The 20,860-nt window shown below is 38.0% G+C and overlaps 2 protein-coding genes across 2 annotated transcripts in view; one reads left to right on the top strand and one right to left on the bottom strand.

Annotated features, from left to right (window-relative positions):
• Window positions 1-7: 7 nt before the first annotated feature.
• On the bottom strand, window positions 8-8,385 carry LOC306881326 (ubiquitin carboxyl-terminal hydrolase 14-like). Its single transcript, XM_079435356.1, has 16 exons — window positions 8,190-8,385; window positions 6,891-7,036; window positions 6,769-6,801; window positions 5,652-5,756; window positions 5,429-5,532; window positions 5,296-5,354; window positions 4,991-5,121; window positions 4,805-4,885; window positions 4,205-4,284; window positions 3,540-3,654; window positions 3,386-3,451; window positions 3,208-3,300; window positions 2,764-2,889; window positions 2,607-2,667; window positions 2,401-2,508; window positions 8-795 (listed from the first exon to the last, which is right to left on the bottom strand). The coding sequence occupies exons 1-16, from the start codon at window positions 8,203-8,205 to the stop codon at window positions 659-661; spliced, it is 1,461 nt and encodes a 486-aa protein (XP_079291482.1). The 5' UTR covers window positions 8,206-8,385; the 3' UTR covers window positions 8-658.
• A 6,152-nt stretch (window positions 8,386-14,537) lies between these two features.
• Window positions 14,538-20,860, top strand: part of LOC306881754 (rho-associated protein kinase 1-like) — a 51,071-nt gene continuing 44,748 nt past the window's right edge. The window contains exon 1 of the mRNA XM_079436011.1: window positions 14,538-15,439. Coding sequence (XP_079292137.1) covers window positions 15,341-15,439 — 99 coding nt within the window. The 5' untranslated portion in view covers window positions 14,538-15,340. The remainder of the gene's footprint in view (window positions 15,440-20,860) is intronic.

Here is a 20,860-nt window from a genome sequence, read left to right as displayed (position 1 = left end):
TTTGTTTGTAAAATACACACGAGCGTGTCAATGGCATGTTTATTTCACCGTTTATGAAAAGCCAGTAGTCAACTTATTACAGAGCTCAAGTTCTCTTACACTGATTGTATTTGAGTATTTAAGGACAGATGAGTTTACAGTGGCATTTGTTGCATGGTAGCTAAAGACAAGCAGTAATTAATCAAAGACATCCTCTCAAAGTGCTTTGATATGAACTCCACCTTTGATAAGTTTCACACACACAACATATCCTTGTAAACAAATTGCATTTCTTACAACCTCCTCTTGATGTATTTAAGTCTGAAACTTGTGGCCAACAACATCGTTATATACCAAGTCACTACTTCTCCTGCAGGAGGATACTGTCTATTGAGCATGAACACCTTTTCACAGGCTTAAAAAAAATATTCAATGCATATAGAAAACATTTATAAAACCATTGCTCCAAATCCAAACAAGGATCGCGTCCAGCAATCTATCATCCAAAAAAGGGAAGAGAAAAAAAAAACACCCTTAAATATGCCGCTTGTGTTGATGCATGAAGAGTTCAGGAAATATTAAGGTCATGTTTTTAAAGACACCAAAATTTATTTGCACATCTATACAGACGGTGCTCTGAAATGGCAATTATGGTTTAAGTTTCCTCTGTGAACCATTGTTACTCCAGTATCTCCAGACGTCGAGGGCCATACAGAAGGACATATGCTATATGCCAATCGCCACCCCCTGACAGCTTCAAGATGTCCTCAGGGGTCACAACGCTGACCTTATCATCGTCAAACTTCACCCATTCATCTGTTCAGAGAGAGGAGGGAAATCAACATCAGCTAGAATATGAAAACACCCTATAGCAGGGGTGTCCAATCATAAAAACACCTGCAACAGCTAATCAAGGTCTTGAGAATTAGTAGAAACTTCCAGGAAAGTGTGTCGGGCAGTTTGGAGGTAAACTACAGGACTTGGCCCTTCAGCTGTTCAATAGAAACGGCATCAGAAGCAATAAACGACTTATGTTTTATAATAAGGAACTTCAAGGAAAAAATGATAAATGAAGAGTTGTCCTATTATTTCCTAGACAAAATGCTGCACATTTCTTTGTGAAATTGAACAAAACTAAACTGAAAATGTTAAAAATCCCAAATCAAAAAAACAAAACAAAAACGAAATCTCTTCATATAAACAGAGGCGACCGCTGCATTTCAATCACAATCCAAACAAAGAGGCTGCATACATGCTGCTTGAGCAGTTTTTAATCTAAGTTAGCCTGTATAACTTTGAAGTCCGTGGGCAAAAACCGAATGGTCGGACTAGCTTTGTGAAACTACACTGCATGAAACATATCTGAACGGAACAAAAACAGCAGACGGGCTGCATGAGAATGCAAATTCAGCAGGTGGCGCTTCCTTGGTTACTCCTGTAAACAAAGCAGCTGTGCTTATAAACTACTTTATTATGCATTATATGGAGATAAGATGAAAATACCATCTAAAATGTTCTGAAGACAGTCAGCTGCCCTCAGAGATACACTTATATAAACCCCCACCCCCAAATGTATCACGATTCATTTAACATCAACCGATTTGAATCTTCAGATATTTTTAGCAATTTTCAACCAGCTCGTTACATCTTTATTAGATTCATCAATCAGCTACTTTTAATTGTAACGTAAAAAAAGTGACATTCCTTTTCAAATTTACAACAAAATACTAATAATAAATAACACTCATAATTCTTTTGACACTTATTGACGGACTCCTCTACTGTCCCCATTTGAGAGAAATCCATGGGAGTAAGATGTGATTCTTCATTGATACATATATGTTGTACTTTTTTCTTGTAAAATAAAGTACTTTTAAATGTATTATTTAAGTTGCTTATGTCCTTCAGAAGCAACACACTTCCGATGTTTGTTTGCGACATCGGTCTCTTCAAATGCATTCAACCACTATCCAGTCAAATGAGTTTTTGACTACCTCTGGAAGTGGTCAAAAGTGGACAAGCTCAAAATATTTCTTAAAAAAAAAAAAAGTTTACACCTGTATTAGCATTGTCCAGTTGAGATCGGATCAACAAAAAAAAATGCATCTTCATACCAGGTGTAAACAGCCTAAAAGAGTGTGAAAGACCCACAGCTAACAATGCAAAAGAAATAAATTATTAGCAATGCATTACTTTTAAAAGTAATGTTACTGTGTTAGTAGTAAAGTAACATTGTACTGTTACTATTAAGAATCCTGGAATACTCGCTCAAGCATGCAATCAGGATGCATTTACAGTAACGAAGGCAAAAAAACTATGCATTTTACAAATGATTAATGCAATAACTTGATCGGCTCTTATTGAATGCATGAGGTTCATAAACATTGCTTTGACATTTGAGAGACATAGACAATACTTGACCTTCTTTCCTTTTAACCCAGGCGAGGTAGTGGCCAGATGAACTGGATCGCCCCTGATGTGTCAGAACCGCTTGCAGGTCGTAGTAACCACTGTTGTTGGAGCCCAAATCTACAGAGAAGAAAAAGTTCTCAGCTTATAAATCCACCAGCAGAGTAAACTTTCAGAACCGTGTTGAAATGGAAAAGAGCTTTGCGGTGAGCACTTACCGTCAGAAAAACAGAAAGGTTCATATTTAGTTTCCTTTGGAGCTCCAACCTTCTGAATCTCCTGTTAAATGAGAAATAAAATTAATGTCAGTTATTTTACAGGCGGCGGCTTTTCTAAATGCGTGACGCGTTCAGCATGATATCACAGGGCACTTGCTTTCGACTGCATCTCCAGTTTCTTGTCTTCAACCTCCTTAAACTTTGACCTCACAGTAACCATCTTCTCCTGCAGTTCAGCAGTGCACAGCTCAAAGACATCCAGCATAAGAGGAAATTTGACATCCTAAACGCAGCAAATTAAAATGCACACAAAATAAGTCAATATACAAATATTTTGGCTGACACACTTTACAGGTGCATCTTAGAAAATTAGAATAGGATTTTAGGACTGATTTTTGACTTTCATGAGCTGTAAGCTCTAATCATTAAAATTAAAACAAAAAAACTTTTGAAGTGTTTTACTTTACATGTAATGAATCTAAAATACATGAAAGTTTCACTTTTTGAAATAAGTTACAAGAAAAAATGAACTTTTTCACCATATTCTAATTTTCTGAGATGCACCTGTATATGCTGACTCGGCCCGGAGCAAATGACCTACCTTAAGGACTTTGGCATTCACTGACTCTTTTTCTTTGTAAAAGAACCGGACCATCTGAACCGTGAGGTATGCCGGGAGACGGCTGATTTTGGACTTAAATGCAGAAACATAAGTGACTGTTCATTTCATTGTTGCACAAAAGAGCATTTCTCCAAAGATGCCAGAAGATAAAGCATACCGATTTGATATAGAGGGCATTTCTTTGTAAGGATGGGGACAGCTTTGTGATGTCCTCCTGTAGCCTCTAGATGTATTGAGGAAAAGATAAAGATTAAGAGGGACTGTGAGCAATGGTGGTACTTCCAGCTGCTTGTATGGGAAGTCCCACTCACCAATCTGAGTCCAGTGGCGAGATATTTGACTTCCTGATTGATGAAGCAGCTAAGCTGCAGCTGGCTCTCTGTGCCTTTAGTCGGTTCCTCATCCTCAGACTCAGTACACTTCATACTGGACACATGCAAGTTAAGGAACTTAAAATATTACACGACACGTTCATATGTATAGAACTGGTGAAATCACGGGTTCAACTGTACAAAACTCTCAATATACATGTATTGCATCACAATGCAGTGAATCCAAAAGAGAAAAGAAAGCAAACAGTTAGCTGCATTGTAGAACTTAAAAGTTCATATCCTCTGACAACTATAATGTAATGCACAAATAAATGTACAGCTGTTTGCATTTGTGCTTGCATAGCATGAGAACACACTGCTGCCACTAATAAAATTCAAGGCCTATTTGAGGCTTTCATACACTCTGTTTGATTGGTTATATCAAGGAGTTGTAATGACTATTTAAATAGCGTTTGTGTTAGGAATTGATGGTATATTGAAGAAAAAACACTTACTTTTGATCTATGAATACACCTCTTACTTGCTGTACACGCAAAATATCACTTTAGGATCACTTTAACAGGTAAATGTTATTAAACTATAAACAGCCACAGCACACACCTAAGAGAGCACATGCTGGTACAGATTTGCACAACAAAGGATACGTCGTTTCAAATTCAACACCAAAATACTGATCGATGAAATTCTTTTTTGAGGCGACAGCGGCTCCACTATCACTGTCAGTCTGTTCATCAAAAGGGACATAGTTAATGGCTGGGGAAATATCTGATGTGCAACATTATATTTGATCCATGCATTACAGTAGGTCTTAATACATTTCTGTATCAATGTTAATCAAACATTAAAAGAAAAGATGGAATCACTCGCTGCAATTGATTAAACTATTTTATTTGCATCTTTGTTTTTATTTTTAATAACAAAGATAAAATAAAAATAGCTATACTGTGATTTATAATATAGAAATTATTACCAGGAAAAGAATTGGAGGAAAATATGCAACGTTGCTTGGTAATTTTGCTTTGAAATCTTCAGAAAACTTTAACTAGATTTTTCTCGAAATCAGCTCTGCTGACTCTATCGCCTTCAAACTGCTGTAGCTCAGTCATTTTGTGTCCGATTCCAACAAGTCATATGGCATTTTGAAGGTATTTTAATGGAGAATGTGCAAATAAAATATGTTTTTTTAATTTGCTCATTCCGACTCATTTTGCCAGCACGAGTCACATATAATAAAATAAGCTCACCTCGAGTGGGGTTTCTGGTTCTTGAGATTCTAATTTCTGCTGAAGGACCCGCATAACCTGAACCCAGCACTCATTGGCATCCTGGGTAAATAAAATTTTGTTTTTCATAACTTTCCATTTTTACAGGAAATATTCTGATTAAATGTATTCCGGTAAAAATGTGTGATCATAATATTATCTCCAGACCTGCTGGAGGTACTGGCCCTGGTCTCCTTTCTCGGCAAACTGTGGGAAGGCCATGTGCAGGAACTGCAGCAGGATGATGGGTGGAATGCTTGAGGAGGTCTTATCCATGGACTCGTACAAATCACGCAGAGCTAAGTGAAGAATTCACCTGATCAAACAAGTGCTGCATGCTGTCCACAAAAACTTAAAGATTAAATATGACTACCCAGCATAACTCTTTCTTAATTTGTTCAGGACAAACAGATCCTCAAACATTGATAAAAAGACAAAAATGTTGTAACCTCACAACTGAGAGAGTTCTTCACCTGCTGTGATGTACTGGGAAGGTGCATTAGCTCCAGAAGACCGCAAGGCACCAGAGTACCTACAAAAAGACATTGATGCATTACACAAAATAAAATCTCTGAACTTGATATGAAAGACATGACTAAATTGTACCTCCTGAGAGAGTCTTTGAGCTCAGGCACAGAGCGAAGACACTGCACCGTTGCGTTCATGTAACATGTGTTGCCCAGATTTGTCAATCCACATGGCAACTCCATCTGAACATGACAGAGATTACAGAAACAAGTTCACAGCTGTTAAAACTCGTTTCTGTGATTTCTGCTAAAATATTGGCGTAGCAGATCATTCTGCTCCAAACTGTTGGCTGAAAACTCACCGCAGATGCAAGCTGCTCCTCCGTCATGTCCTCCACAAACATGGGTCGCACTACAGGCTCTTCAGGCAGGGCGTCAGCAGAGCCCATCATCAGAAGAGTCATCCCCTACATGAATCAAAACACCCGTTTAGCTCAAGAAAACCCACATTTAGTGTCAACATGAAAAGGCATTTGCAAATTGCAACTCACTGTTAAAGGGTTAGTATTAGCCTGTGTTTTACTCACCCTCGAATAGGGCATCAGTTTACTGTCGACGACTTAGTATCACTATTATAATGGGATCTATATACTTTTAATGTGACGTGGCGCTTCGCACTGATTGTATCGGGTGTAGACAGGGTGTAAAACCTGCCAGTTTTCATCAATGGGACGAGATGGTGTATCGTTCAACAGCAACAATGGTTGTATATGAATTTTGTACTTGGTACAAGTACAACAAGGTTGGCCGCGAGTGTAGCCAACAATGTGCATAAGACATGTATCAGGGACTAAAAAGGATCATCATTCATTTTTTAACCCGTTTGGAGCCTGTTATTCAAATTTTTTAACCAATAAGCCTTTATCACACTTCCGCGTTCGAAAAGCGGAAGATTCAAATAGTAGCGTAAAAGAACTTCCGCTGCAGCATCTATCAACGGCTGTGCCCATAGCACGGCATTGTTGTGGATTATTTATGTAGAATTCAGCACATATATGTCTTCTAAAGACACCAATCTCAGTTTACAACCATTAATTGAGTATTATGAAACGAAGGAATATGTTGTCACGATATCCCGATGCTTATTTCGTGACTTAATCAGGAGCGCGCGAGCCATACTGTATGTGTATAGGCAATTCTTCACTGTCTGATCACCTTATTTCATCACAGAACAGCGAGAAAACTATACAAACAACATATCACATTAATAAGCATTAGCCAAAGCTTAAAACATTAATTATGACTAAAGGCTGTAATAAGGATTAAATTAAAGGTTTCGTAGCTCCTTTACGCTACTATTCGGAGCCGGATGTGACGACACGCGGACTGTGATAAAGGCCTATAACTGGTCAATTCTGATTACAGGACAAAACCTAATTTTCAGACTCTTCCAGAAAATAGATGTAGCCATATACTTACATTTTTCAACTTGATGTTCCCCCACTCGTCATCCTGGTGAACAAAAGTAAAATACGTCAGACACCTGCAATAACAGAGGACAGCCAATTCTAATGCTCTCAGTTACGGTTCACATCCAGTACCTTCAGCGTTCCACCTTTCACCATGACTTTCTGTCTCTCTGGCTGAACCCCCGTCAGAGCGAAAAGCTGGGCTTTGAACACCATGGGCGGCTCCTCTGTATTCAGTTCCACCGCATCAAACTTCTCCTTCCCCCATTTCACATTCACTATCATATTCCAAAAACAAGAAGACACAGCAAAATCATTCAGTAACACATATCTGCACATAGAGAAAGAAATGTGTATAGTTTTATTAAACCAGCTCATTTTAGACGTCTGCATTGAATGAACTCATCAGTTCAGTTCTGCATAACCTGAGCTGGGTGCGACTCTTTTCACCAACAGTAATTTCCACAATTATCAACACAGTTATTAATTATTAACCTGTGATGGCTTTAAACTAACTAGTTAACACTGCTGAGAGGGTGTTTCTAATACAAGGTCTGAAGGAGTGATGAAAAATTTGCTGTAATCAATCTTTCCCCACTTTTGGAAAGTTGTGGAAACGTTATCTTATTTTTTTTTTTCTAATTTTGCTATTGGTGCAAATTGCAATACCAAAAAAACACATTAGTCTTCATATAAAACTAACATACGGCTTCAGAAGACTTCATCTATGAGGCTTTTTCCCCATTTCTGCCCGTTCTTTAAAAAATAAGCAACTTTGACATGTTCTAAGAATGAAAGGAGGTTGTGGAAGAAGTAAATAATGCCAAAATTGACATTTTAGGGTGAACTATTCCTTTAAATGTTGGTTTGAAACCCCATTAACACAACTGGTCAATGCAGTCTACACAAAAGACAAACTAACCACATGAGAGGCTTGCTTTGCTCTACAAAAGGCAGAAAAATATTAAATATAAATATAGCTTTAACAGATCTATCACTGGAAATACATTAAAATGAATTAGTAAATGTGACAGGATGCATCAAATTTAAAACCTACAAGCTGTTCTATACTCAATTCTGCATAAAGTCTGTATATAGTTACTGTCTGTTGATTGGAAAGTGTTTTAAATCAGTTTTAAATGCATTTTAATAAAGTGAGAGCCGCCTAGCCGCGCTGCATCAATTCTGAGCTGAATATTTCACACCATAAACATCCATATAAGATAAACTAATCTCTTAAATAAAGGCACGCCAGAAAGCTTGCTATGGGATTTCTGCTTCTTGTTTAGCTTTTCTTCCGTGGTTTAAAATACAAACTATCACTTGAGGCCTGAAGCTAATGTCTAATGCTAACGGCGCTACCTCATCTCAAGCATCTCTTATCGCTTAAAGACTAACTATGATTTATGTAAAATCATATTGTAAACAGACCTGTAAACACGGGCATCTTTCTGTTTACTTGTCCTTTATTCAGCTCAACTCCAAAGGCCGTGTTTAAGCTGGGGAGAGGAAGATTTGAGTGTCTCCTAACTTCATTCAAACAGCAGCAGTCCACAATGACGCTGCAGCTGCCTGAAGACTGATCGATGAGCTCGGCGAGCGACTGACTCGACTTAATACCACTGTCAGGAAGGTCTGATCGATGAGCTCGGTGAGTGACTAACTCGACTTAATACCACTGTCAGGAAGGTCTGGGCTATAAATATTAATAAGTGAGCATTATACGATTTTCTGTTAAACAAAAAAGCTATTAAAACGGTGAAAGTTTGTAAATGCTTTAATATTTTATATACATTTGTATTTGTATAATGTTTGTCATATACATGTAATTTGATCTTGTTAAAAATAAATAAATATTAAAAGACGTTACTCGAAAGGCCTTATTCACGAATATTAATTAATGTTGACATTGCTTGGTTACCTTCCAATGGCAAAGGCTTGGCTAATTAAAAACCAATCAATCCGCCTAATTCAGAGCCAATCAATGTGGAGCTATAAATTAATCCCATCATAAGCTTCTGCAGTAATACTACAGTAATATCAATAATACACACCCTGGACATCACAGGGAATCAAATCAGTGTGTCAACCAAAGACTATAGAAATACCTTGAAAGGGACTTTGTGTCGACTGCAAATAAAACCTCAGGAAAGTCATTAGCTCCCTCGTTAGCTAGAATGAACTCTACAGAGAAACATATTTATATGCACTATAGACCGACAAGTTAATGTTAACTTAATAACTGTTTAAAAAATATAACATATATAATTTGAAAGCTAAGACTTGCCTTTTTCATTGACTCTGTAAAACTAAGTGTTTCTGTGTTTTATATCTTTAACCAATAACTAAGCTTGCCAGAATACTGCAAGGAGGTTTGTTTTGTGACAACCTAAAGGGAACCTATCTGCTTAAGTCATGACGTAAGGAACGGCTCCCCCCATTTCACTTGAGAACACTCAACAGCTGTTTATGAGTGCTGTTTATTCATATTACACATGAACATTTAACAAATTACAATGTACACTACAGTCTCCATGCTCACAGCATCCCAGACAATAATATTAAAATAAAAAGATGAATCACTGTCTGGCCATCTGGGATTTCAGTATGGTGATAAAATATAGGATTATAATTTTTTTTAGTAATATTACATCACAGAGTGTATATTAGCACCGTTTTTTGTTTTCTTGTGGCATGAGCGTTTAGACCCGGAAGCTGAAAACAGCTAAGCTGGTTGGCTGGTTTTAGCTGCTCTTCCAGCTCGGTCATAGCTGGTTATAGAGAGGTTTTGACCACTTCTTTAGCTAGTCACGCTGGTCTTAGCTGGGCAGCTAAAACCAGCTCAAAATCAGCTTAGCCAGGCTGGGAGACCAGCTAAAACCAGCTACTTTGAACTTCAACCAGCTAAGACCAGCTAACCATCTTAGGATATTTTTAGATATTTTAAAAAAAAACAGAAACTGTTTAATTTTGAATTGATATGATTAAATGCAGTATATTTGACATTGAACTCCCATTATCTGTGTCTTCAAGTACAACTGGAACATGAAGGAAATATTAACAGTAACACATAAATATAGCAGGCTTATGTCAATACTTGACAATACTGTTAATCTGTTAATATAAGATGTATTATAATACTTTGTTATTAAACAATTCAATTATTCTCATTAGTCCAAGCAATATGAACATGAAACATGAATACATATAGGCTACCAGTCAAAAGTTTTTGAACAGTAAGATTTTTAATGTTTTTTTATAGAAGTCTCTTCTGCTCACCAAGCCTGCATTTATTTGATCCAAAGTACAGCAAAAACAGTAACATTATGAAATAATTTTACTATTTAAAATAACTGATTTGAATATGTAATTTATTCCTGTGATTTCAAAGCTGAATTTTTAGCATTACTCCAGTCATATTTTAAAGATCAGATTTTTTGTCATAGTGTCTTAAGTTGTTTGCGTGAAGAATTGTGAAAACATAACATTTTAATCAGTGTTTTCTGAGCTTCTAATAGGCATAGCTAGCATGTGTCGAACTAATATACCAAGTTTTATCACAGCTATCAGTGTAGGGACTGTTGCAACATATTGTATCCGTCCCAACATGCTGTCCCTTACCACAACATTGATGTACAAGCTTGCCATAACATTACATAATTGTAATTTTATGGATTAATAAAGAACCCCTTTCAATTGTTAGGTATCTCTCCTTTTTATTTAAGTAAATAGGTTAGAAATCTACTTGTTACTTGAGAATGTTTTTTCATTGACTATTCTTTGGTTTTATACAGCCAATTTACCTTATTGAAGACCCTGTCTGTGCACAAAGAAAATAAAGAAATTGCAAAATGATATTTAAGAATGATTTAATCACATTTTAATGAATGTTGCAACCGTCCCCTATTGTGGGGTCATTTGCAACATTTCACTGTCTATTCAAGTGTAAATTGTATTATCATATGTACACATGTTGCAGCAATGTGGGTGAGTAGCTGACAGATGTGGCTTTATTGTATTAAAATTTTGGCTTTCTAATACAAACAGTCTCTGAGAAACTAAAGGAAATGGAAAAAAGTGTTGCAACTACCCCCACTCTCCCCCTAAGAGTATTTTTTTCGCCGTGCATGTTAACAAACGACTGCATTCACACCGGGAGCATACTATATGTTATTTACATATGTGTTTGGGACAGAGGGGAGGGGGACATGGTCGCATCACAGAGTATGCTGGCCAAATCATACATCGAAGCACATGACACACAGTGAGAATGCTGGAAAATATGACAGAAATGACGATACTCGTCTGTACAGTTACATTGTTTCTTTTAACCTATTTCAAAAAGTGAAACTTTCATATATTTTAGATTCATTACATGTAAAGTAAAACATTTCAGAAGTTTTTTTGTTTTAATTTTGATGATTAGAGCTTACAGCTCATGAAAGTAAAAAATCAGTATCTCAAAATATTAGAATATTTACATTTGAGTTTCAATTAATGACCATCCCTACAGTATAAATTCTGGGTATCTCTTGTTCTTTGAAACCACAATAATGGAGAAGACTGCTGACTTGGAAATGATCCAGAAGATGACATTGACGCCCTCCACAAAGAGGGTAATCACAGAGGGTCATTACTGAAAGCTGTGGCTGTTCACAGAGTGCTGTATCAAAGCATATTAAATGCAAAGTTGACTGGAAGGAAGAAATTGGGTAGGAAAAGGTGCACAAGCAACAGGGATGAGAGAGAGAGAGAGGGTCTGACAGTCTCAGCCTCTGGACAGTTCAATACTGCAATAAAAGATCTGACAGATAAGGCAAGCAGGGCTTTTTACAATATAAGAAGACCCCTGTTCAAATTCAACCCACCCATTAAACTGTGGCTAAAAATCTTTGATAGCATCATAAAACCCATTCTTCTCTATGGCTGTGAAATCTGTGAAATTTAAACTAAACTATGAAACATGGGACAAAAACCCTGTTGAAATATTCCACCTTGCGTTCTGCAAAAACATCTTGGGAATTCACAGAAACGCCCCAAATCTGGGCTGCAGGGCAGAACTGGGCAGATTCCCTCTGCTCTCTGAAATCCAGAAGAGAGCAGCGAAGTTCTGGCTCCATCTTTCAGACACGCCGACAGATAGATACCATCACATCGCTTTCACTTATCGGCAAAAACACCCAGAGAGTGACCCCTTACACTATTTAGTGGAAAAACATCAACTCAATTCCACAGTTTGGTGTAAACATTCAAAAGTTAAAGTAAAATAACCCAGGAAGAATACATTCATGATTGGCAGCAAAAAGTAACTCAAGTAAAGAAATTAACTTACTTCCACAGTATAAAATCTGATTATAGCACCATACCTGAGCTGTATTAAAAACTATGTTCAGAGAAAGCTGCTGACGAGGTATGGTCTCAGTGAGCACAGTCTGAGTGTGGAGACGGGCCGACACAAGCAGAGCTGGAGAGCCAGAGAGCTCCGACTGTGTTCTCACTGCACAGAGTGTGTGTGTGTGTGTGTGTGTGTGTGAGAGAGAGAGAGAGAGAGAGGGAGACAGGCCGACACAAGCAGAGCTGGGGAGCTGGAGAGCTCCGACTGTGTTCTCATTGCACAGAGTGTGTGTGTGTGTGTGTGTGTGTGAGTGAGAGAGAGAGAGAGAGGGAGACAGGCCGACACAAGCAGAGCTGGAGAGCCAGAGAGCTCCGACTGTGTTCTCACTGCACAGAGTGTGTGTGTGTGTGTGTGTGTGTGTGAGAGAGAGAGAGGGAGAGAGGGAGACGGGCCGACACAAGCAGAGCTGGGGAGCTGGAGAGCCAGACAGCTCAGACTGTGTTCCCACTGCACAGTGTGTGTGTGTGTGTGTGTGAGAGAGAGAGACTGTGTTCTCACTGCACAGTGTGTGTGTGTGTGTGTGTGTGTGAGTGAGAGAGAGAGAGAGAGGGAGACAGGCCGACACAAGCAGAGCTGGGGAGCTGGAGAGCTCCGACTGTGTTCTCACTGCACAGAGTGTGTGTGTGTGTGTGTGTGTGTGTGTGTGTGTGTGTGTGTGTGTGTGTGTGAGAGAGAGAGAGAGAGAGAGAGGGAGACGGGCCGACACAAGCAGAGCTGGGGAGCTGGAGTGCCAGACAGCTCAGACTGTGTTCCCACTGCACAGTGTGTGTGTGTGTGTGTGTGAGAGAGAGAGACTGTGTTCTCACTGCACAGAGTGTGTGTGTGTGTGTGTGTGTGTGTGAGAGAGAGAGAGAGAGAGAGAGAGAGAGAGAGAGGGAGACGGGCCGACACAAGCAGAGCTGGAGAGCCAGACAGCTCCGACTGTGTTCTGTGTGTGTGTGTGTGTGTGTGTGTGTGTGAGAGAGAGAGAGAGAGAGAGAGAGAGAGAGAGAGAGGGAGACGGGCCGACACAAGCAGAGCTGGGGAGCCAGACAGCTCCGACTGTGTTCTGTGTGTGTGTGTGTGTGTGTGTGTGTGTGTGAGAGAGAGAGAGAGAGAGAGAGAGAGAGAGAGAGAGAGAGGGAGACGGGCCGACACAAGCAGAACTGGAGAGCCAGACAGCTCCGACTGTGTTCTCACTGCACAGAGGGACTCATAGAGGACAGAAAATATAAACACATCAGAGATGCCTATTTCAAACAAATAGCGCTAGTGTCACCTGAATTCCAGCAAATGAGCAACAGAGAGAAACTCTCGTATATGTATTGGGAGAGAAGGAAAAGTGCATCCACCTGGCAGCGCAGTATGTGTCCTCCTGCCATCAAATAAGGGACCAAGACTGAACCCTCTTTACCATTTACAATGCTTTGGCAACATTGTGATATGTTACACAGTCATGCCAATAAAGCTAATTTGAATTGGATTGAATTGAGAGAGAGAGAGAGAAAAAGAGCCCTGAAATTCTGGAAACACCTAAAAACAAGCAACCCTAACACATACCATTACAAAGGCCTAAAACAGCAAGAGCTGAGCGTAAGTAAGAGTCCCCTGTGCCAGCTGGTGCTGAGACTGACTGAGCTCTCACACACAGAGATCAGCCAGCCTCAGGACACACACACACTCACACACATTATAAACACAGAAAAAGACAAGTACATCACCCACTCTGCTCGCACTGCATCCTGGGAGTGACGGAGACGGAGCTGCACTTCCTCACAGAATGCACAAAATATAAAGATATCAGAGACCACTACTACCCCAAAATTAATCAAATATTCCCCCAATTTAACACCTGTAATCCAACCCAAAAACTCAGTTTCATTCTTGGCGAAGAAGCCAAATGTTATAATATAGCTGCAACATTTGTAGCATCTTGTCATCTCCTGAAGGACAGCCAGAGAGAAACAAACACAATAAACACACACTCACTCACAGCCCAAACACACACACATTAGACCTACACACATCTATATAATCTATACAATGTTCACATTTATAAGTTCAGTTGTTACATGATGTCTGTAGTATAATCTTTTGTTTATTATTATAATTCTTTATTTATTTTATTAATATTATTTTAATAACACTATTAGTATGTTTTTGTTTGTTTTGTCCCCCCCCCTCCCCCTCCCCCGCTATATCTAGCCACGTGTTTATATAATAATGCCTTTATTTAGTTTTATTATTACTATTATTTTCTATAGGTTTTACTAAATGTTCAGAAATTCTAAATCACTTTCTGTTGTTTGAATGCTTTGGCAATACAAAATGTATGTTTTGTCATGCCAATAAAGCTTTCTGAATTGAAGAGAGAGAGAGAGAGAGAGAGCGCTGTGCGCATGCGCAGTTGGAGAGGTTTGAAGTTGACTCTGGGGTGTTTCAACAGGAAGGCGGACATGTTGGCCAGGCAGTGGGAGAAAATCGGGCACCCAGTATTTCTTTTGGTTTGTTTTGTGTTTTTTTTTTTGGTTTGTGAATAGTAGCATCGTTAAAGCTTGATTTATCCGCGTACTCGGAGCATATTGGATTACACACTTGTTGGAAACGTAAAAACCGGCTGCTGACTAAGAGAGATTTACCACAGCAGGATTTGTAAAGGATCGTTTTAACCAGGATCTTGTTTTAACTCATCGAAATTTGTAAGGCGAAGTTATTTTTTCGCCACTTCTCACTTTGCAGCTGTCAGACTCGTTTGGCCTGGCAAGCTTTTATGGACAGAGGCCTGGAGAAACTTCACTTAATTTCATGTGACCGCATGCTAACTCTGCAGTATTTGTTTTATCGCTTCTTTTCGCCTGAATGTGATCGGTTTGTATGTTTTAAAAGAGCCCGTTCCCTTCATATCTCCTGAAGCTACATTAGCTTAGCGCAGTATAATCTGTTGCTGCTGCTGTTTGTGTTTGGCGAGTTGTCATGGACTAATCCGACACCTCGTCCTGTTGTTGTTTTGTTTCGAAAATGTGGCTTTTTGTCATCTCTCGGTGTTGTATGCGATTCAACGAGAGTGATATTAAGGCAGTAAGACACAAAACGTTGCTTTGATCAAACTAGTGCTCATTGCTTCGTGAGGCAGAGGAAGTTAGCGAGTTAATTAGCTAATCTTAGCCAGTCTCCTCCACGCGTCTGAATCAAATCGCTCGGATCAGTTATGAACATGTCTGCTGGAGAAAGTTTGACAGCTCGATTTGAGAAGATCGATGCCATGCTGAAGGATCCCAGGTCAGAGGTCAACACAGACTGTCTGCTGGTAAGTGTGTCTGGTTTATTGTGCAGATATGATTGTGTCGGCACAAACTAATATAAAACACTGCAGACGTGCAGTAAAGTATATCTGCAGAACAGTAGAGGAATGATGCTTCAGGATGTTGGCCATGCAATGTATTCAGTGCAAGTCACACTTTGTGAGTGTTGCTGGATTTAAACTTGAATCATTTGTCTGGGATCTTGCTTGTAATGAAATTTTTACAATTTATTAATAATTTTAATTTGCAGTGAATTACAGCTTTATATGTTTATTGATGGTTCATTGCAGGGTTGAATCTCCAACCTTCAGCTAATGAACTTCTGATCTGCATGTGTACCGTGTGTTTACATGCAGTTTGCATTGAGGTGAAATGTGCAATTTGTGAAATTGATTTTATTAATTATTTCAGCAATTGACCCAGCAAAACCCACCCTCGTTAGTTACTGTTGCCATGTCCGATAAACAATGCAGCTCTCACACTACACACATGTTCTCACGCAGAGCAAAATACATCACCGAGAAAAGAGGAAACTGACAACACACCTACAGAGAAGACTGAGCAGGTTACTTCTGAAATGAGCTTCTCAGCTTTTAAATTGAGTCGTTTTTAAAGAAATTCAAACAATAAATACTGTCTTGTGGCTCTTAAATATAGTGGCAGTGCCTCACATGAACCGATTGTCTTTTCATATTTACTTAAAGCACGAAATGAACATGAATTAACATCAGAAAGTGTTTTATTTCAACCGTGGAGCACACCATTTTTCAAGTTTAAGTCCACCAAAGTTAATATGCTCTGTCTGATTTGTGGTTAAGGCTGGAAGGGATACAGCTGTGTCTACTGGGAATGTGCATTTACATATTTTTCGAGCCAACAATATAACATGGAAACCTATGAAATTGGTTTTAAAAAGCACATGGCACCATAGTTTCATCACTTTAGAGTGTCGCAGTGACCGTCTTTTTGCAGTAAAGGACCTGTCATAGAGTGGGAAGCTGCATTGAAACAGATGAGCGCCAATACAGCTCCCGATCAGGACGAAGTTCACGGGATTGTGTCAAAAGCACACGTTTTAACATATCATTTTATTATTTAACAGTATTTAACCATGCATGCAGCGTCGGACATGACAGGTTTTCTTGTACCAAAACAAGTACTTTAAAGTAGTTCCTTAGTTTATTACCGTTAGTGTGGCAGCCAACAACAGCACAACTTTACCCTCCGCACATATTTATATTCAGTTATATTGAAAAAGTTTCAATTCAGTCAATGTTTTTTAACCAGTTTTAACATGTATTTTTATGGAGATAGGCCGTAGCTGTCAGGCAAGATGGCGGTGCATAATCTCTGCGTTCTTATTGGTCAGATAACCTGTCAATCAAGCTCTTTGCGAACGGTCAGTTGCATACATTTGAGCATTGCTTCAAGAATTTGAGCTCTTTGGACTTCTATGACTGTTGCGTACACAGGCACACAGATTATGTTGATGTTTTTTTTTTTTTTTTTTGAGCATTTATAGTGTTAAATCTCACACTCACACATGACTGACACTTCCTTTGAAGTCTTTTTATGTAGTCTTCAGTCTCACAGGCTTTGACAGCGTCTGTAATACGTGCTGGTCAAGGGATTTTGCAGTAATGCATTGAATTAGACAGTATTTATGTATGGCTACTAGGACCGTTCATGGCCCTGTTTGGTTTTCTGTATGTAAATGTAAAACAGATAGTTCTGGTTTTGGCTTTTGATTCGTCAATACAGCGTTCCCGCTCCAGTAATATCTACAAATCTTTACATCTTTATTTACATTTACACACGTTGCATGCTCTTTTGGCAACTTGCGTCGCATTCAGTACTTATCCAGGGTGTCCGCAGGTCTTTAAATGTCTTAACGTTTTCCTGATAAAAGGCCTTAAAAGTCTTAATGTCTTAAATATTTTTGGTCACATTACTGCTAAAATATCTTAAGTCTGATGGACCTAATGACTCTTTACAATCATTGGACAGAGAGCCATGGTAGTTACTGCGTCATCAGACAGAATCGCTGTAGCAGGACGCAGCCCATATCTTCTAGGAGAAGGGGAGTGGTGTAGTAGTGATTGACGATGTTGGCATACTGTACTCTCAGGAAAAAAAAGGGTATAAAAGCTGTCACTGGGGCAGTACTGTTTCAAAAGGTACTAGTATATACCATTTAGGTCCCAGCATGCACCATTTATGGGTAAATAAGGTACAAAGGTGTACCTTTTGAACAGGTACCGCCCCAGTGACAGCTTTTGTACCTTTTTTTCTAAAAGTATGTGAATATTCCAGTGTCCCACCTGTGTACACCTGCACTTTCATACAACTGATACCACCTGGACAGGTCTATGGACAAACATTCTGTCAAGTCAAATGAAAGGAAGAGATTTTAAATCCAAATATCCTTGGTTTGATTGGAAAGAAAAGAGGCTACTTATACATATTAAATAAGGTCAAATACATTATGAAATCGCATAACATGTCAAAATGTGAGATATGAACATTTTGCATTTATATTGCAATTTCATTCATGAGATATCAAAATAAAATATCAGTCTCAAAGGCTCAGTTAAACCAGGGGTGTGGGAACTGTCTGTAAAGTGTGGGAAATGCATTTTAAATACTCTTTAAAACTCAATAACATTAAAAAAATTTTTCAAGATGCATGGCATGTATTTTAAAGGCATAACACGTCAATCTTTTTTTAAACAGTGGCACTTAACAGTGATAAATGCTTGTTAGAGAGAATTCGTATGGGTTGCTGGTGGTGTTACAGGTCATTTGTGTAGACTAACAATAATGAGGTCCATGATTAAGAATGTAAAATGTTGTTATTTTTAATTTTTTTAATTTAACAACTCTTCCACTTAGTCTAAAACTTTTAAATATGAAGAATTCAGCTACAAAGAGCATCATGAGGGAATATTTTCTGTTTACATGTGCAGTAGACTTATCATGGTATCATAATCTTCATCACTCTCATTATTTAGAGCTGAAGAAATCGCCACCGCCTCCGAGACACAAGAGCGATGTCCAATTTGTGAACAAGCTGATTCTTCCCAATGAACCTGTTGAATTTGTTAACAGCTTGCACTGGCCGAATCATTCGTGAAATATAGCTTACTGATCTAGTGTTGTAAGGACAGGACTTTGGTACCAGCGTGTAAATGCAGTGGCCAATCAGAAGCTTTTAAGTCAGAATCTACCAGAGTTTGTTCAGCGTGAGCTTTGCACACTTGTGAGTTTTTTTTACATGATGTAGGCTTAATAAAAGATTCATTGTGCAGTATAGACAGTTTTTTTTTATTCTGTTTTCACTCAGTGAGCTTTTACTATAAAGAGAGCAGTTTTTGCTCAGTTTCTGTATATAACCTACTCACCTTTCGGACATAAGTTTTATTTTTCATGCTGCAAAGTACACAGTGCAAAGTTTCAGTTTTGACATTGTGATAACCATCCCAATGGACAGGGCAAAAAAAACCTGAAATGTGAAAATACAGCAGATGTGTGCATTAAGTGTTCTTGTTCCTTATGTGTTTCTTTGTTTTTCATTTTATTACTGACTTTAAATGTTTTCTTTGAAAGCAATGTTAATTGAACAATATTTGAATTATTTACTTATATTAGCATGAATGATTAAGTAATTTTACTTCATATTTTATTTTAAAATAGTTAAATGAAAAAAAAGTTAAATATTGCCATAAAAATGGGTATCAAGAACTGTGAGGTTTTACTGTTATTGGTACAGACTACTAAAATTATGGTATTGTGACAACACTGATCACTATGATTAGTCAAAAATTCACTCATTCAGTGATGAGCCAAGAGTTTTACCTTTACATGGGCATTTAAAAAACTAAATCTTATTAGATAGGGCTGGAACAATATGCTTCATGCTATCATGATGCTGATCAGTATATACTGTGATTTTTTTTTTTAATAAATTGTGATTCTAAGTAAGATAAGTATTGTGATTCGATAATGCAATGTTTTGCATTTTTCTTTGTTTTTCTGAAACTAGACTGAAAGTTGAATCATACAGATTGTTGATGTATAAGATGTCAGATAAAAAAAACAAAATCATCTTTTTGAGTTATTTCGGGTGCAATCATACAGTACTGCACTACAAAATGATCATTTCAAAACCTTGCTCTTCCCTGCATATAAAATGTGGTAAAAACTGTACAATAGAATTGAAAAAAATAAAATTAAATGCTGCGTTAAGCTGTTCCTGCTCATCAAGCTAGTTTAAACAATAAAATAAAAGTTTGCATATCGATTTAGATGCGTCTAGTTTTGCATTTCCTGCTAATAGCAATGCATAAATTATTTACTTATTTATTCTTACAAAAAGGTTCATTATAATCAACACTCAAATAAAACCGACTCCTCTATAGAGTTATCTTTTCAAGCTAACTATAGAGCTATGAACATTGAATTGCTTTCGTGAGGTAAATGTGACATTATTTGACACAATTTTTATTTGTTTTATTGAAGTGTTTCCAATTGAAGCACTGATTGCCCAATCACATGATAGATCATTTTTGTGTTATATTGCATACAAGTTATACTATCTTTCAGCATACCTTCTGATGTTCGTTCGTGTTTATTTTTGTGCTGTATCTAGTAGTAAATAGGAAGAGATGATCAGTTCATGTGCCACATTAACTGAGGTGGATACAGCAATCTGTCATGCCACATTGCCATACCACAAAGGGCATCAAAACCACATTTACTGTTTGAGAGAAGGTAGAGATAATAAAACAGGATCGCTTGAAATAAAACACGATGTAGATTTCTGCTGGGTTTTCCAAATGTTGCTTCCTGCATGGATGTTCTGTCATTTACTAAATTTTAAAATCATTTACTTTTCACTTGGATTGTCAGTTGTTGTTGTTTTTTTTTAGCTGAAGAAACACTAGATATATGACTAGAAATGTCAGAGAAATTTTCTCCCTGGTCATTGTTTTAGTGCAATGAGCCATATGAACTGTTTTAATGTGTGGCAGAATGTGTCAATTTTAAAACACTGATAAATAATTTCAAATGCATACCATGCCATTTTCACAGACAAAACAATGAGAAAGAAAATCTTTTTGAGGCATGAAATGGAACAGTCTTCACATGACTCTTTATGTGCACTGAATGAGTTTGTGTGTGCATGAGAGAGACAATGTGCAATAACTTACAGCTGTAATACCACCTAATCTTGAGCAAATATTGCACCTCTGGCAAACCATGTGATCAGGATACTATTAAAACGATTCAATTTAATTTGTTTAGTCCATGGAATCATTTTGCAAGCATTCTGAGAGAGCTGTCCTCTACATTTATTATGTTAACAAATAATATTTGATTAATAGATGAGTCTGACAGATGGGCGCACTAAAAAGGAGGGCGATGAA

This window comes from Barbus barbus, assembly GCF_936440315.1.
Source record: "Barbus barbus genome assembly, chromosome: 15".
In the NCBI taxonomy this organism is placed as follows: domain Eukaryota; kingdom Metazoa; phylum Chordata; class Actinopteri; order Cypriniformes; family Cyprinidae; genus Barbus; species Barbus barbus.
Note: the sequence above shows the minus strand (reverse complement) of the source record. Positions and strands in the feature narration are given on the sequence as shown.